The 15,135-nt window shown below is 47.1% G+C and overlaps 3 protein-coding genes across 3 annotated transcripts in view; 1 reads left to right on the forward strand and 2 right to left on the reverse strand.

Moving 5' to 3' along the window:
• LOC135440303 (transcription factor Zelda) overlaps positions 1 to 6,783 on the reverse strand; it is a 31,473-nt gene extending 24,690 nt beyond the window's left edge. The window contains 2 exon segments of the mRNA XM_064699398.1: positions 5,171 to 5,707; positions 6,647 to 6,783. Of these exon segments, the coding sequence (XP_064555468.1) occupies positions 5,171 to 5,281 (111 nt within the window). The 5' untranslated portion in view covers positions 5,282 to 5,707; positions 6,647 to 6,783.
• A 2,438-nt stretch (positions 6,784 to 9,221) lies between these two features.
• SamDC (S-adenosylmethionine decarboxylase) lies at positions 9,222 to 10,423 on the forward strand. Its single transcript, XM_064699432.1, has one exon. The coding sequence runs from the start codon at positions 9,299 to 9,301 to the stop codon at positions 10,358 to 10,360; it is 1,062 nt and encodes a 353-aa protein (XP_064555502.1). The 5' UTR covers positions 9,222 to 9,298; the 3' UTR covers positions 10,361 to 10,423.
• LOC135440312 (ATP-dependent DNA helicase DDX11) lies at positions 10,333 to 14,186 on the reverse strand. The gene is made up of 3 exons (XM_064699411.1): positions 12,342 to 14,186; positions 12,085 to 12,282; positions 10,333 to 11,373 (listed from the first exon to the last, which is right to left on the reverse strand). Exons 1-3 carry the CDS (start codon positions 14,082 to 14,084, stop codon positions 10,735 to 10,737), a joined length of 2,580 nt encoding a protein of 859 aa, XP_064555481.1. The 5' UTR covers positions 14,085 to 14,186; the 3' UTR covers positions 10,333 to 10,734.
• Between the last annotated feature and the right edge of the window lie 949 nt (positions 14,187 to 15,135).

Here is a 15,135-nt window from a genome sequence, read left to right on the forward strand (position 1 = left end):
ATAACTATCGGTAATGCATATAAATTATGAATGGAATGCAAAATAGATTAAATTGATTTACGTTTCTAGTTGGCTGCCAGTTCTAAGCTATCGATAACTATCGATGATAGCTGACTGAACAAGAGCGTAAATAATAAATTTAGAAAACTGATAACTATCTATTGTGAATATGAATTATGAATGCAAGTAAAATGATTTATTTTTATTTGCGCAGCTTATTATCTCTCAAATGGGAAGTGGAGCATCGATATTTATCGATAAATTGAAGCTAAAAGCTAAACAAGCAAACAAATGAAAACAAGTCGACCCGTTTAGGAACATAAAACATCTCGTTTGGTGTCTTCTGCCCGTCACAAACGTGTGCACAACTTTAAAATGCCTCTGCCGCCCGCTTTCTAATGAAAGCCAACAAGCATTGATAATGCTGGATGCGAATCTATCTATAATATGGTACATGATATGCGGGTTCCAATGCGTAACGAGTTCCAAAGAGGGACCCCTCCTCCCACAAGTGACACCAGCTCTGCGAGCTGCCCGCACGGGCAACAAAATGCGTCATCACCTTGGGGCAGGCAACTAGACAAGCAGCTGATGACACAGGAGGTGGAGTGAGCGAGACAGGCAGCGAGTGTGAGAATGAGAGAGAGAGAGAGAGAGAGGCTCTTCATCAACACTAGAGGACAAACCATTGAGGTGCTGTGCGGGCTGTGGGGCAAACAGGTTATGCATGCCCCGAAGAGGTGGCTGTGGGGTAACACGCGTCAGCGTCAGCGTCAGCGTCGTCGTTGTTGTTGCTGCTGCTGTTGTCATTGTTGTCAAGAGCAATTGTGTAGCTATTTGAAGGTTAAATTGATCATCATCAACAGCAACAGCAGCGACGACGCCAGCAGAATTGCAATGTGTGAATTGTGGGCAGGAGCAGAGTCAGGAGGGGGGGGGGGGGGGGGGGCAGGAAGGCCATATGACACGAGCTGATTAAACACAATTTGAATTAAGAGACTAGACAAAGTGAGTGCAAACAATAATGTCGCGCCGATAAAGTGCGGCCCTGCTAAGGGTTAGGGCAAGGGTTGGGCTGGGATTCAGGCATTGGGAAGGGTGGTTGCGGTTCCGGTCTCAATTCCAAATATGATGAAATGTTGCCTCAGGCAATAACCGGGCATAAATAGAGGCATTTAAAAGTAAAGAGCTGACGTTTCCCTTTTAATTAAAGCTGAAAACTCAGTACATAACCATGGGAAATAGAAGAGATAATCTTGGCTCTGCTTGGATCAGAGTTAAGTGTTCCTTTGATCAAAGTGTAAGTTAAATAGCAGATGTTTCTCTTTCAGTTAATCTTGACTTTATTTGGATCAGACTTAAGTGTTCCTTTGATCAAAGCGTAAAGGAATAAGCAGATGTTTTCCTTTCAATAACAGGTGAAAACTCAGCATATACCTAGTACACAACTATGGGCTGTAGCTGAGTTAATCTTGGCTCTGCTTGGATCGGAGTACAATTGTTTTCCTTATATCAGGCTTGGGCCCTCTCGTGTTCAGGTATTCCTAGACTGTAACTAGATATGGCCGAGCGAGCTGCTATCATCTTTAGGCGCAGCAAAGCAGACGACGCTGCGAAATGAAAACTTCTTGAAATGGGAAACTTCACTTGAAGGGAAACGTCACACTTAAATGCGTATTTTGTCAAGTTTTTGTATTATTCGTTGAGTAAGAATTTTATTGAGTAAGAAATTTGCCCCCCTTTTTAGCTCCATGTGGGCATTTAGAGGGCATAAGGAGCACTAGATATATACTACAAGGATTAATCCTCAGCTCAAATTGTATGTGAGCTCGCGCCTTCCAAAGGCAGCCACTCGTAGCTGGGCATATGATAAATGTGAAGCAGCACTAATTGAATAGGAAAACATCTTGCTTCTTACTCTTTGCTCTGCCAACCTCCCTCTCTCCGGCAGCACTAAGCAAGCCAGCTTGGCTTGAACTTAAGCGATAGGGCGTACACTTCACAATATATAACAATCGCATCTTTCCTTTTATCTCATCGTGCTGTAATAGATACTTATGCAATTTCAGCGATTTATTGTGGGTCTTTCGGGGCCAGCAGCCCATCAGCTGGTCGCGTTCCACATTCAATGGGCAGACAGGCTGACAGTCGGAGCCAGTCGATAAGCAGATTAGCTTAGTGGGCTCATTTGCCAGCCAAACGCAACCGCAAACAGAATTGGCTTAAGTGCTGGCTCATTGTCAGCCCCCATTATGGCCATGGGTAATCCCCTGTGACGTACTTACCGCGGCCCGAACGACTGCGCAGTCGATAGCCGGCGAAATGGCGAGATGGCGTAACCCACCTGCCCAACAATCTGGAGCAGCAGCAACAAAACCAAACCCGGCGTCGCTCCTGCCCTCGTTTGTGACTGAGAGTGGGACTGTGCCTGCTCCGGCAGTTTTTGCTGACGCGCGTAAAAAACTACGCCCAATGCAGCAGCAGCAGCAGCAGCAGCGACAGCGACAGCTGACCTACATCCGCATCCAAGAAAAAAGCCAAAGCCGAACCAGGCAGAAACAGAAAAAAAAAACACACAGAAAATTCAACGAGCGTCAAGCTGGGGTGAACTGACCTGAATTTAACAATGCCGCTGGAAGCCACCTCCTCATCCAAGAGCCGGCGGCGGCGGGCAGCGACTAAAAGCTATTGCAATGGCCAGCTAATTTCTATCAAATCTCGCAGCTGGCACTTTTTTTTCGCTCTCATTTCGCTTTGCTTCGGAAAGCCGACAAAAAAAAAGTAGAATCGCATTTGGCATTTGGTAATTTGCATAAGGCTGGCTGAGCGGACCAGGCCAGACCAGACCAGACCTAAACAGACCAGACCAGACCAGACCAAAGCAGACCAAAGCGGAGGGGAGCAGCTGACCTATGCCACATCCCAAAGGACATAAAGGACAGCACGTGCAGCGCCTTTGGGCGTCGTCCGAGCCAGCTCCGAGTTCGAGCTCGGTTTCTGTATATGGCTCTTGGCTCTTGGCCGGGTAATTGATGTTGACGTCGTGGCCCGGCTCGGCCTTGTGCGTAATGGCGCTGACGTCGGCGTCGCACCGAGCACAAAGGCAACGTTTTGGTTTTGTTTTTTTCACATTATTTGTGTGCATACCCTGTTTTTATGGGGCATAAGGAGTTGATGGGCTTGTGTCATCTCTGTCGCAAACACTTTTTAAAACTTGCAAAACTTGGTTTGACTACGTTTTGGGCATTATTCCAAAATCTATACAGTTTTAGAGCCAGAGTTTTAGAGTCACAGTTTTAGAGCCATTCAATTTGGTCACAAGTTTAAAACAAAAATATTTGTCTTCTGCCCACATTTGCAGCTGCATTTCGTGAATATCTTTTTGCCACAGTTTGAGAGTCACCGCTTAGAATTGACAGTTTAAGAGTCATCGAATTGATTTGTATAAAAGCTCTTGCATAACTACGTTTGTCAAAGTCTTTAATATCGCAAATTGCTAAATTGTATAACTACTACAGTTTTGGAGTCACAGTTTTGTAGTCGATAAATTTGTTGATTGTCTTAAATGTTGAACTCAACAATATTTGATTAGGCCCATTTTAGCTACCACTAATCAGAGAAGTTTGTATATTTGCCCCAGTTTGAAAGTCAACATTTACAGTTTTAGAGTCTTTAATTGCGATTAGGTCTACAGCTGCTGAGTCACAGTTTTGGAGTCACATTCTCTTTTTAATGATGATTATTATTGATTGCCTTGAAGAAATAAGCCAAGTACATATAATTTAGCCACGCCCAATCTTGCATATTGCACAACCTTAGATGTGCTTCAGTTTAAGAGTCACACAGATTTAAAGTCCCCGAACTTATAGACAATTGATTAACTTATTGAGATTAAAGTTGGACAATCGAACTGCTGGAATGATTTAACCTGAATTATATGAAAGTTCCGTCCAATCGGACTGGGAACAGGGTATCGTTTAGTCGCATACGCTCGCCTGTAACGGACTGGGTTGTGTTATGTTTTGCCGCTGTTATCATGCGGACCACTGGCTAAAGATGCCGAGAGATAACCCGCGGCTCAAAGAGCTGCGCGGGCCAGGCGGGGGCGGGGGCGGGGGCAAGGGCGCAAAAACCCAAAGGCAGATCGTCAGCCAAACAAAGGCAGCTGCTGTGCGTTCCCGCTGCGTATCGAGGTGAGTGGCTGTTGCCGGGGGCTGTAGGGTTCGGGATTTCGGGCTCGGCAGCCATGCCCATGGATACATGGCGGGGGCGGGGGCGGCGGCCGTAGACAACGGCAATCAAAAGAAACCAAACAAAAAGAATGAAAGAATAAAAAAGAAAATGGGAAGCCGGAAGTGTGTGTAGTAGCTGTGTGTCCACGCCCCCCGCCCACCAACCACGGCAAAGCACGGCAAGACAAGGCACGGCAAGGCAAGGCGAGGGCGGAGGTAGACAAGAATCCGGGCACATGCAGCGCACATGGCAAGCAGCCGCAGCCGCAGCCGCAGCCGCAGCCGCAGCCGCAGCAGCAGAAGCGCGCGCTGTGCGAGCGGAACGTGATGGGAATGAAACAAAAAGGGCTCGACAGACGCTCGCAGACAACAAAAGGCGTAAACAAAATGAGAAATATCGAAATTAATCAAAGCCGCGTTGTTGTTGAGAGTTTTTGTGCAATTGCAGCAGACAGAGATAGAGATAGAGAGATAGAGAGAGAGAGAGAGAGAGAGAGAGAGAGAGAAGGAGAGGGAGGGGGTACGGGATAGAGCGGCAGAAAGAGAGCGCGCCGCTTACAGGTAAGTGAGAGCGTTTGTATAAAAAAGTAAAAACTATATAAAATAAAAAAGACAGCTAGAAATTTATGACAAGCAATACAATAAAGTGTATACAACCAGAGTAGATGTAAAACTAAACAAATCAAAATGCAATCAATTGTAAATGGGACGCACTTCAAGTGCATAATTGCGGGGTCTCAAGTGGGGCAAACACGCCAGCGAGAAGGAGGAGGAGGAGGAGAAGGAGAGGCACCTCTTGAGGCGGCACTTGGAGCCACTCCAAATGCTACAGAAAATGAAATGGAAACCGTGGCGCTACTTTGACACGCTGCGTGTATGGAAGAGTGTTTCGAGGGGGGTGCAGTATTTACTCCCAGATCCTTGTGCGCTGTACTCACCTCTAGGTAAACATCGCTATCCGGATTGAAGGTGTCATTAACCCGACGAAATGTGTAATTCACATGCGGTATTGAATGCAGGATTTTAACGAGTATGCTCGGCTGTTCCATTTTTACGGCTCCTTTTGCAACGTTGTCGCTGTTCTTGTTGTAGTTGAAGTTGTAGTTGAAGTTGTAGTTGTTGCTCACACAAAGCTAACACTCTTTCTCTCTCTCTCCCTCGCTCTCTCTATCTGTCTCTCCCGCTCTTTCACACGTATTATGGCTAGTTGTCGTATTCGTTGTGCTGCTGCTGCTTCTTCTTCTTCTACTTGGTTTTTTGGTATGTGCTCCTTTATATTGTTTTCGTATGCGAGTGTTTGTGTTTGTGGTGTGTGGTGTGTGTTGCGGGGAGGCGACGGGCGGGAGTAGATATGGCAACGCTCCTGCTGCTGCTGCTGCTGCTTTTGACGTCACAACGTCGCTGCTGCGACGACGACGACGGCGTCTCGTTTCAACGCAAAATTGACTTGAGAGTTTAGCGCATTACACTCACTGCTGCAAGAGGGATAGAAGTAGTTGAAGGGGGGGTGGGCTACATTCGTATGCTTCCTTTGCTTTACGCGCGCACACATACACACATAGGCACAGGCACGCACGCACGCCTGACAAATGTGTGCGCAGAGCAGCACAAGGGAACTTGCAAGTGAGCGAGTGAGAGAGAGCGCGCGCGCCGGGCTGCTGCGGGGGTGTTAATGCGTGCGCTTCACACGCTGTGCCAAATTTCGAATTGTAGCGCCGACCCCAAAACGCATGCTCTCCTGCCTAGAGACAAGCGCTCTCTCTTACACGCTCGCTCTCTTTGTTCTCTATTTCGTTTGTTTCCATGTCCTGTGGCAGCGTGCGTGCCCATGCCTGTGTGTGTGTGTGTGTGTGTGTGTGTGTGCGTGTGCGTGTGCGTTGCCTGCGCTAAATTTTCACTTTCACTTTTCACACACCCAAAAAAATAACAAAAAGGAATCACCAAAAAAAAACCATAAATTCTACACACAACTGTAGTAATATAACGGCATTAATGCAGCCTTCCTAACGGCACTTTGCAAAATTGCGAAGCACACAACAATTTTTGTTTTGATTTCATCTGCCGCATTCGCCGCTCGCTATCTCGCTCGCGCTCAGTGCAGAAACATAACCAGCAAAAAAAAAGGACCAAATTTTCAGGCAAAAAAAAAAATAGCACACAATTTGATAAAAAAAAAAGGCGCTGCTTATCGGCAACTGCCGGAGATTTGTTTCGATTTATTATTGTTGTCAAAAATAAATGCACAATTATGTAAATTGTCGTTAATGTTGTTGTTGTTATTGCACAGCACGCGTTGTAAATTTATTAAATTTTGTGTATTTTCTGTTTTTTTTTTTACATTAATTCTTTCGTTTCCTTTTTGCTTTGGTTTTACCGACGCACGTTTATCGGCCACGGGGCGTTGTTTCATTTACCGTTTCGTTCCGTTTCGCAAGTAGCGTTGTTGCCGCGACTGCGGTCCAAATGCGAATGAATTGAAAAACCTGCGCAACGTTTTCGGCTGCCAAAGGCAAGAAAATGAACTCGCCAGCGCCGCCGCGCTGCACACACCGAAACGCGTATGCCCTACAAGGCGTTAAAATGCATCGAATGCAAGCAATAAACGATTCTTCTTCTTATTAGCTTATTAGCTGATGGATAGCAGAAATAAGTTAAATATTTAATATGTATATATAAGATGGGTTGGGCCAGCAAATGCGCTAACTTGTTAAAGGCTGATGCGTTTTCTAGCTAAATTTGACGGTTTTCAGAAGTCATCGGCCGGAAAGAGCGCAATTTTAAACAGATTTAGCTAGTTTTTGGACACTTATGGCTAGAAAGCGAATATAGCTTATATTAGCTTGGATTAAGCGCTGGCTGGCACCGCAGGGTCTAACTATCGGCTAGCAAAGGGTATTGTGGCGCTCAGTTACAGAGGTCGAGTTGTTTTGTGGAGGGGGGGTGGGGTACAGCTGGAATTAAAATAGTGGCACAGTGCTATAGTTTAGGAACGTAAACAAGTCGGCGCATGATTCATATCGATAACGATAGCTGGCTGGATAGCAGATATTTAAATGCAACTGCAACAGCAAAAGAGATGGGGCAACACTTTTGAGCGCTTTTCAGCTGAGTTTTCATTTTGGTTTTCTTTCGTCTTTTTTGTATAGTAAAAATGTATAAAATGTGTGCCACTTTTATCATAGTCAGCGATAAAAACAAGTTTTTTTATAGCAAAATAACAACAACTAACGAGAATAACCGCTTTAAACGCTGCGACTGCAGCTCCGGTGACAACTATTCTGGCCGGGCAGAGGCAACACACGCACACACACACCCACAGAGGAACAAACGGTGTGTGTGTGTGTGTGTGTGTGCATGCATGTAATCTGAGCAACCTTTTATAAGAATTCTTAAGCTGGCGTCAGCGTTTTATCGCCGTCAAGTAAATTGAGGCGAAAATATTATTAGTAATAAATATTTGTTCAATGGCGGCGACCAGTATTCTAAAAGTTGTTGTTGCTTTAGCAGAGCGTGTCCGCCGGGTCGGCATATCTTGTTCATGAATCAAAGCAATGCGAAGGCGCGCACGCACACATCGAGGGAAGCGTAGTAGATATAATAAGCAAACAGGGGAGCCACCAGTTCAGTTCCCGAGCATCTTATCAGCCCGGGCACATGTGAAAAGTAAATATAGAGGGAAACGTGAATCTCAATTTTTGAATTTTCGATTAAAAGGCGTTTTTTAACCGTTTATTCGAAACTGGACTTGAACTTGGCTGCGGCTGCTCTTGCTGGGGGTCTACGCTGCAAAGCCTTTCGAATCGCACGGAACTGTAGCTGTTTATAACGAACAAAATGCATTTTTCAAACATAAACCAACACACACAAACAGGCACTCAGCACACGCACACACATATGTATGTATATATACAGCGCGACACGGGCACACGAATAAACACGTTGAAATAAACACTGGAATATCCACCGATTAACATACTTTGTGCACATGCAGCGCTTTTTAGTTTATGAAATTGTAATTTAAAGCTCAATTATGCTTCACATGTTCAATTTTGTTGAAACGCACGTACTGCTATCTATCCGCTTTATGGAGTGCAGAGCGACAAACAACACACACATAAACGACAGTGTGACCGTGCGCAACTAAGAGAAAATACTCAAAGTAGTTGTTAAGCCGCTAAGAAATCGGCAATTTTAAATTAACGAAGTTCAAATACTCTTACAAATGCCTGCAAGCTAGGCCATATTATATACAAATTTGCTTTTTTCAGAATTGCTCCACTAGCATATAATTAATCTTTCAAATTACTTTCTAACAGAATGAAGAGCTTGCTGCACGTTTCAGCAAACACCAGGAAACATACATTAATTAAGATAAATATTAACAGCTCTATTTCAGTATTGCAGACAAAGGAAATTAATATTATTTACCTTATGCTCGTTATGCGAAGAATATATTGTATTTCTAGTTACATGTGTATTGTTACTAAATGCATATATTTATTCATTTACCTATTTATCATATGTGTGCGAGAAATACCAAAATTTTAGAAATACTGAATTTATGAAAAGTATATCGATGTACGAATGCATGTTTAAATATCGATACTGCCCGCCCACAATCAAATATTTGAATTGTAGTGGCTTAGCATTGGGATTTTATATCTTAATATATTTTTGTTTGCTTTATTCGCGTAAATCTAAACAAAATTTGATGAATTATTTGATTCAACCATGTAATGTTTATCTCAAGCTGCTCAGTCAAAACTAAGCAATAATCAAGCTAAGTTGTCCGCGGCTAATACTTGTAGTATTCTACGATAAAGAAACTTGTATTTTGTTTAAGAAGGCCAATCCGAAGACTATTCTGTTAATTTAGCTAACATATATTTTAAAATCAGCCACGACTGAACAGGTATCGGTCATACTGAAATGATCGAATCGACGTGTCGACTTGCCCTATCGATATATATTGCACATATCGATAAGCCGACTGCTGCAAAGTATCTTGAAATAGTCGATGTATCTTGTGCATCCCTAGTTTAGTTGTTTTGAAGTTCTTTTATCCAATGGATCAAAAAGCCCTCGCCATGCCGGACCCGGTAGTCGCACACTTTTTTGAAGGCGTTGAGAAGCTATTGGAGATATGGTTTGAGGAGAGCTCAAGTCCCACAGGCGACTTACGCAACATAACGCGGCCTGAATGGGAGAATCTGCTGCGCCACGTGAAATGCGAAATAATCAGCTTCACCAAAAATGATTTTATAGATGCATTCCTTTTAAGCGAGAGCAGCATGTTCGTCTCGAAGCGCAGATGGATACTGAAGACGTGTGGAACAACGACACCGTTGAAATGCTTGGAGCAGCTGCTCAAATTAGCCAAAGTTCACGGTTTCACTGTGATCAGCGATATATTCTATTCGAGAAAGAACTTTACCCGACCCGAGGTACAGAATAGTCCACACAAAGGCTTTTACGAGGAGGTCTCCTATTTGGATACCATATTTCCCGAAGGCCGATCGTATTGCTTGGGCTCCATTAATCTGGAATGTTGGTATCTTTATACGTTCAGCAGGCCGGAGCTGAAAGCCCTGCCCGATATTATTGTCGAGGAGAACAATATAGACGCTGATCCCGATCAAACCATCGAGATACTTATGCAAAATCTGGATAAGAACGTGATGTCAGCCTTCAGCAAAACCGAATTCTCCACTGGACCCGAGGCGACGGCACACTCTGGCATAGATCAAATACTGCCCGACATGGTTATCGACGACTTCCTGTTCGATCCGTGCGGCTACTCGATGAACGGCATCAATGAGCATGGCGAATACATGACCATACACATCACGCCCGAGGAGAAGTTCTCCTATGTGAGCTTTGAGAGCAATGTGGCGCTAAATAACTATACGAAATTGATTAATCAGGTTATCAAGACCTTTAAGCCGGGCAAATTTATTGTCACCATCTTTGCTAACAAATCCTCGCTGGCCTACGAGACAATGAAGGAGCTGGAGATTGAATACTCAACGCTATCCAACTGGAAACGCACCGATATGCAGTGCTGCAATTTCCCATCCTACAATCTACTCTTTGCCCAATATTCTCGTGCTGTTGAGATATCGACGTGAAATAATTTCGCCAATTCCCAAAAATTTATTGTTAATAAAAAAAAATTTTTGTTACATTCTAAATTAACTTGGATAATACTTGGAATTTCTTTCTAGATTCTCTAGAGTTTGATAGCCTGAGCTGCCTGGCTTCCCGTCCCAACACGCCCACATAAAGATTCTCGGCATACCCCTCCCAATCCCGTTGAGATTGTCCAGCAGCTCTTCGCCTTGCCGGACTCTGCGAATATACTTCTAATCCCCAATCAGATTCTCCGCAAACTCTCTCAAACTACCCTTCGCAATCTCAATTCAATTCTACATTTAAACAAAGATTCTCCAGCAAATTTAAACACTAGCTCTTAGCTTAATTTACGACTCCCTTTGGGGATTCTTTAGCTTCTGACCTTAAAAAATCGCGCTGTGCGCGCTTGAACAGCTCCGAAGCCGTCGCTGGCCACAGTTATGTGCTGGGCAATCCAGGCTGGCAGCTTCTGCTGGATGCGTGCACTGGCATAGCGTTCGTCCAGCAGATAGACGCAGGCGTAGTCGCGTATGTGACGCACTGAGCGTCCGATGCACTGGTTGACCGCCTTCATGCAGAGATTCTCATAGTACTCGTTGCCGGCGCCGCTGCCCAGCGTCTCATCCAAATGACGCATTCGCTCCTTGAGCTCGGGCGCAGTGCGATTCGGATATGGCATTCCCACCACGATCACGCCACGGCCCAGATCGTCGGCAAAGTTGAGACCCTCGGATAGCTTGCCGCCCACCACGCTCAGCAGCAGGGCGCCTCCTGCGGTCTGTCCAATGGCATCAGCATATTGCTGCAGCAGCTGCTCCACGCCGCCCCCGCTCCCGCTGCCGGCTGTTTCCCTAAAGATGCGCTTACGCTGCCCTATCCGCTGCAAGGCACCGCTCTGCTCCAGATGGGCATAGACCGTGTCCAGGTAATCGTAGGAGGGCAAAAAGCAGACCACGCCCGCGGGCAGCACGCCACAAAGATTCTGCAGCACCATGCTGAGCTCCTTCAGCTGAAAGGAAGAAACAAGGATTAGGTTTTATGGCTCTTACTCTTAGAGTCCCTGAGTTACATAAGAGCATATGTAGTATGGAGCCGTGGATTTTACAAAAATAAAGCTAATGCTAGCATTTAAAAACTTCAAGTAAAAGTTATACTCGTTTATCTGGTATGAGAGCAGTTACATATTAAATTTGAAAGTTCTAGCTGGCCCAGCCCCTGAGATCCATGGCTACATACCGATATATACAAATTGTAGGACAGTTCTTAAGGACTCTAATATTCTGATTGACTGAAAGAGATTTGTAATTCTGTAATTCTATCTGTAGAACAGATCTAAGCCTGCTTTTTCTTTCGCATCAGTATGATGCGGTTTAGACTGCTTGAGATGCTTGCATATAAAGTTATTTGGCATCTGAGCGAGGGCCGACTCTGTCTAGCGCAGGCTCTGAGATCCTTGGGCATATAAAAATATAAAATTTGTTAGAGAGGTCAATGAGAGAGTTCTTTACAACTCTATCCAACATTTTGATTAAATAGAATCGGATTGTAATTGATAAAAGACATGCTAGTTTTAAATGTGTAGAAAAGATCCAAGTTTTTTCTCTTTTTACGATTACATTAAACGTGAAAGTAATACCCATTGATTTATCTAGCTCTACCTGGTATACTCTCCGAGATCCAAAGGAACTTATAGCTAGAGTAGAACATCTCTGGCACTCACCATGGCAGGGCTGGCGCGTTGCGCATAGTTGAAGCAGAGCTTGGCGCCCGTTGGCCCTGTGGTCAGCACAAATGGCAGAACCGCATCGGCTGGCACAACATGGCTATAGAAACGCTCGACCACACGCTCGGGACAGTGGGCAAACAGCTGGGCGGTCAGCTCGTGCGTCGGCTGCATCGTGCCGCCGGCTATGATGAGCTGCAGATGACGTGGAATGTGAAAGAAAGCTTGAACGGAAACTTATGGCACCTACTCACAGCGCGCGCTTCTGCAACGATGTCTGCAAAATGCTCGGCGGGATTGAGCAGCAAATACTTGAGAGTGGACGTCTTGGGATTGAGCAGCACGCGACCATCGGCTGCATTGCTGGTGAGCGTCTCCAGAAATGCCAGGAATGGACGCAAAGGCGAGGGCACAGCTGAACTAGACGTCACAGTTGGCTTCGGCTGTGTCTGCGGCGTTGCGGGCTCCTTAGCAGCTGGCTGCTTGCGTTTGCCGCCCGCCTGGCACTGCTGATGCTGTGCGGCCAGTCGCTGGAGCAGCTGTTGCGTGGGCGGCGGACGATTCTCGCTGGGCTGCGGCTCACGCTGCAGCTGCAGCCCAAAGGCGTGCAGCTTCTGGGCCAAGCGTGTGCGCGAGCAGAACTGCAGCAAGGCGTGCAGATCAATGTTGTAGAAGTCGCCCTCGGCGCTCAGCTGATAGGTGCGCAGCAGGCGCGGCTCTCCACTCGACTCGCACAGCTGAAGCAGGCGGCGCACCACGAACAGCAGCTGATTGAGGCGCAACAAATTGGCGCTGCTCAGCCGACGCGCATAGCGCTCCTTGTAGGCGGCCAGCTGCTGGCGGGCCAATTGCAGCTGGGCAAGGCTCAGCTCGCTGCTGTGCAGCTGGGCAATGGTGTCCAGCAGATTGTGCGCCTCGTCCACAATGATGATGGCGCCGCGCAGATCAATGCCCAGCTGCTGGCGCGCACTGCGCTGCAGCAGCAGCGAATACGGCAGCAACACCAGCTGCGCCTGCGTCTGGGCGACGCGTGTGGCATAGTAGGGGCAGGCGCCACAGGCGGCGCCCACCGCTGCCAGCTCCTCAATGTCGAGCGGCTCAGAGAGCGCCGCATCGCTGAGCTTTTGCAGCTGAGCGGGCGCCTTGTGGGCGCAACGACTAAGCGACTGCGATTGCGACTGCGACGGCTTCTTGCTGGCATTAACATGGGAGCTGGGCTTGGCCTGCGCCATGTCCAGGCAGCGTTCGTTGATGAGCGCCAGGTTGGGCAGGCGGCGCACCTGCGCATTGACGCACAGCTGCTGGCGGGAGCCGAGCGCAATGCAGCGTACGTGCTGGCCGTGCGGCGTCTTGCGCAGCTCGGTCACAATCTGCGCCAGCTGCGAGTGGGTGCGGCTGCAGTAGAAGATTTGCACATCACGAAAACGTTCCTCCGCTGGCTGCTCAGCCAGCGTATGATCTGTGTGCTCTTCCTCCCCCTCGTCCGAATCCAGCTCCGGTTCGGCGGCAGTGTCCTCAGCTGCTGTCGCCGCCGCCTGCAGCAGCAGCTCGCCTGCTCGTCGCGCCGGACGCTGTTGCTGCTTTCGGCGCTGCTTGATCTGGTCCAGCTCCTGCTCCTTCTGCTGCAGCAGCTCGCGCAGCCGCTGCAGCTGTTCCAGCTCCTGGCGTTGCGTTCGCGTGTTGCTTTGCGCCGTTATCCAATCCTCTGCCTGCGCACTGGCCGCCTGCAGCCTGCACAGTTCGGCCTCTACTTCGCCAATCCGCTGCAGCAGCTCGGCGCGCACCAGTTGCTCGTGCTGGCGCAGCCAGGTGAGTGCGCCGCAGGTGAGCGTCAGCGACTTGCCGGTACCCGTGGGACTCTCGAAGATGCCAATCTGCTTGCGTTCCAGCACCAGGAAGAGCTCCTGCATCAGCTGCTCCTGTATGGCGTAGGGCGTGTAGGGGAAGCCAAAGTCCTGCGCTGCAGGCGCTGCAAGGGTCTTGCGCGGCGAATACATGACCACATACGGACTCCAATTAAATAATTAATAAATGGTTTACATCTAAAAAGTGGCGCCAACCGTTCGTGGACGTCGCTCAGCGATGCGCTAAAAGCAATCGCATTATCGCGCAGTTATGCGTTCGCTTGAAGTTGGCTGCGCGCAATTTTCTGCTCACTTGAAGTTGGCTGCGCGTCAAGCGCTTGTCCTTTAGACTATCTGGCAGCACATTGAACTGCGCAGCAATTTGAAAATTGAAGCAATTGCAAATTGCGTAAATTACGAAAATAGATTGTGAATAAAGCAAATATGCACAAACATCAACCGCAAAACATGAGTAATCGACAATGCTCAGTTATGTAAATACTTGATTTTTTTATGTTCTTTTCGTTTCGTGTTGTGTTTTGCTCTCGGCTTTGGTGCATTGCTTAGTAATGGCCGAAAGAAGCAGCAGTAAAACTTGATTGATTGCCAATTAGTCATGTGCAGTATTAAAGCGTTTCTAGATACTAAATCGTTTTTAAGCCGCGCGTGTTCAATGCGTCAGCCTCACAGCCTCACAGCCACACAGACTCCCAGCCGAGCAGCGGACGCGCCTTCTAGAAAAAGAAAATGGCGTCCGATATGCTGTTGCTGGAACGACCTGCGGCAAAATCGATTTGAATATGCATTTTCGAATTTAATTTGATTTTCAGCTAATAAGTATTTGCCACTCGAATGTGCGCGCTGCCACTGATCTTTAATATTGCAGCGATTCGTTGTGGGCGTTCTGTGGCGCACAGTGGCACAAAATATTTGCGATTGCGATCTGTTAGTCGGCCGTGCGCCAATATTACTCATACGCAGCGCTGGCCAATGCTGACCTTAGCCAACGGCCAAAATGCGCCGTGTCGCACCTTGATTGACTGTCTGATAGAATGCAACAATAATAATAATAATGGCAATGATTGACGGCCAAAGCGCATACAGCGCATTCGTTTTTGTCACTGCAAAAGCTTGCAGCTTGCAGCCTGCAGCTAACCCCCCCCCTTCTACCCGCCTCTGCCGCTTAGCCAACATCTTGGCCGTC

Source organism: Drosophila montana, unplaced genomic scaffold (assembly GCF_035044405.1).
Source record: "Drosophila montana isolate Dmon_TW-CO22-7 unplaced genomic scaffold, ASM3504440v1 contig_920_1, whole genome shotgun sequence".
NCBI classification, from domain to species: Eukaryota; Metazoa; Arthropoda; class Insecta; order Diptera; family Drosophilidae; genus Drosophila; species Drosophila montana.

Excerpts from the sequence above, each read along its gene's own strand:
- LOC135440312 (XM_064699411.1), bottom strand. The coding sequence starts at position 14,084 with ATGTATTCGCCGCGCAAGACCCTTGCAGCGCCTGCAGCGCAGGACTTT. Across the intron at positions 12,283-12,341 it reads TCGTTGCAGAAGCGCGCGCT|CTCATCATAGCCGGCGGCAC; the intron begins GTGAGTAGGTGC and ends CGTCATCTGCAG. Across the intron at positions 11,374-12,084 it reads AACGCGCCAGCCCTGCCATG|CTGAAGGAGCTCAGCATGGT; the intron begins GTGAGTGCCAGA and ends TCTTCCTTTCAG.
- SamDC (XM_064699432.1), top strand. The coding sequence starts at position 9,299 with ATGGATCAAAAAGCCCTCGCCATGCCGGACCCGGTAGTCGCACACTTT.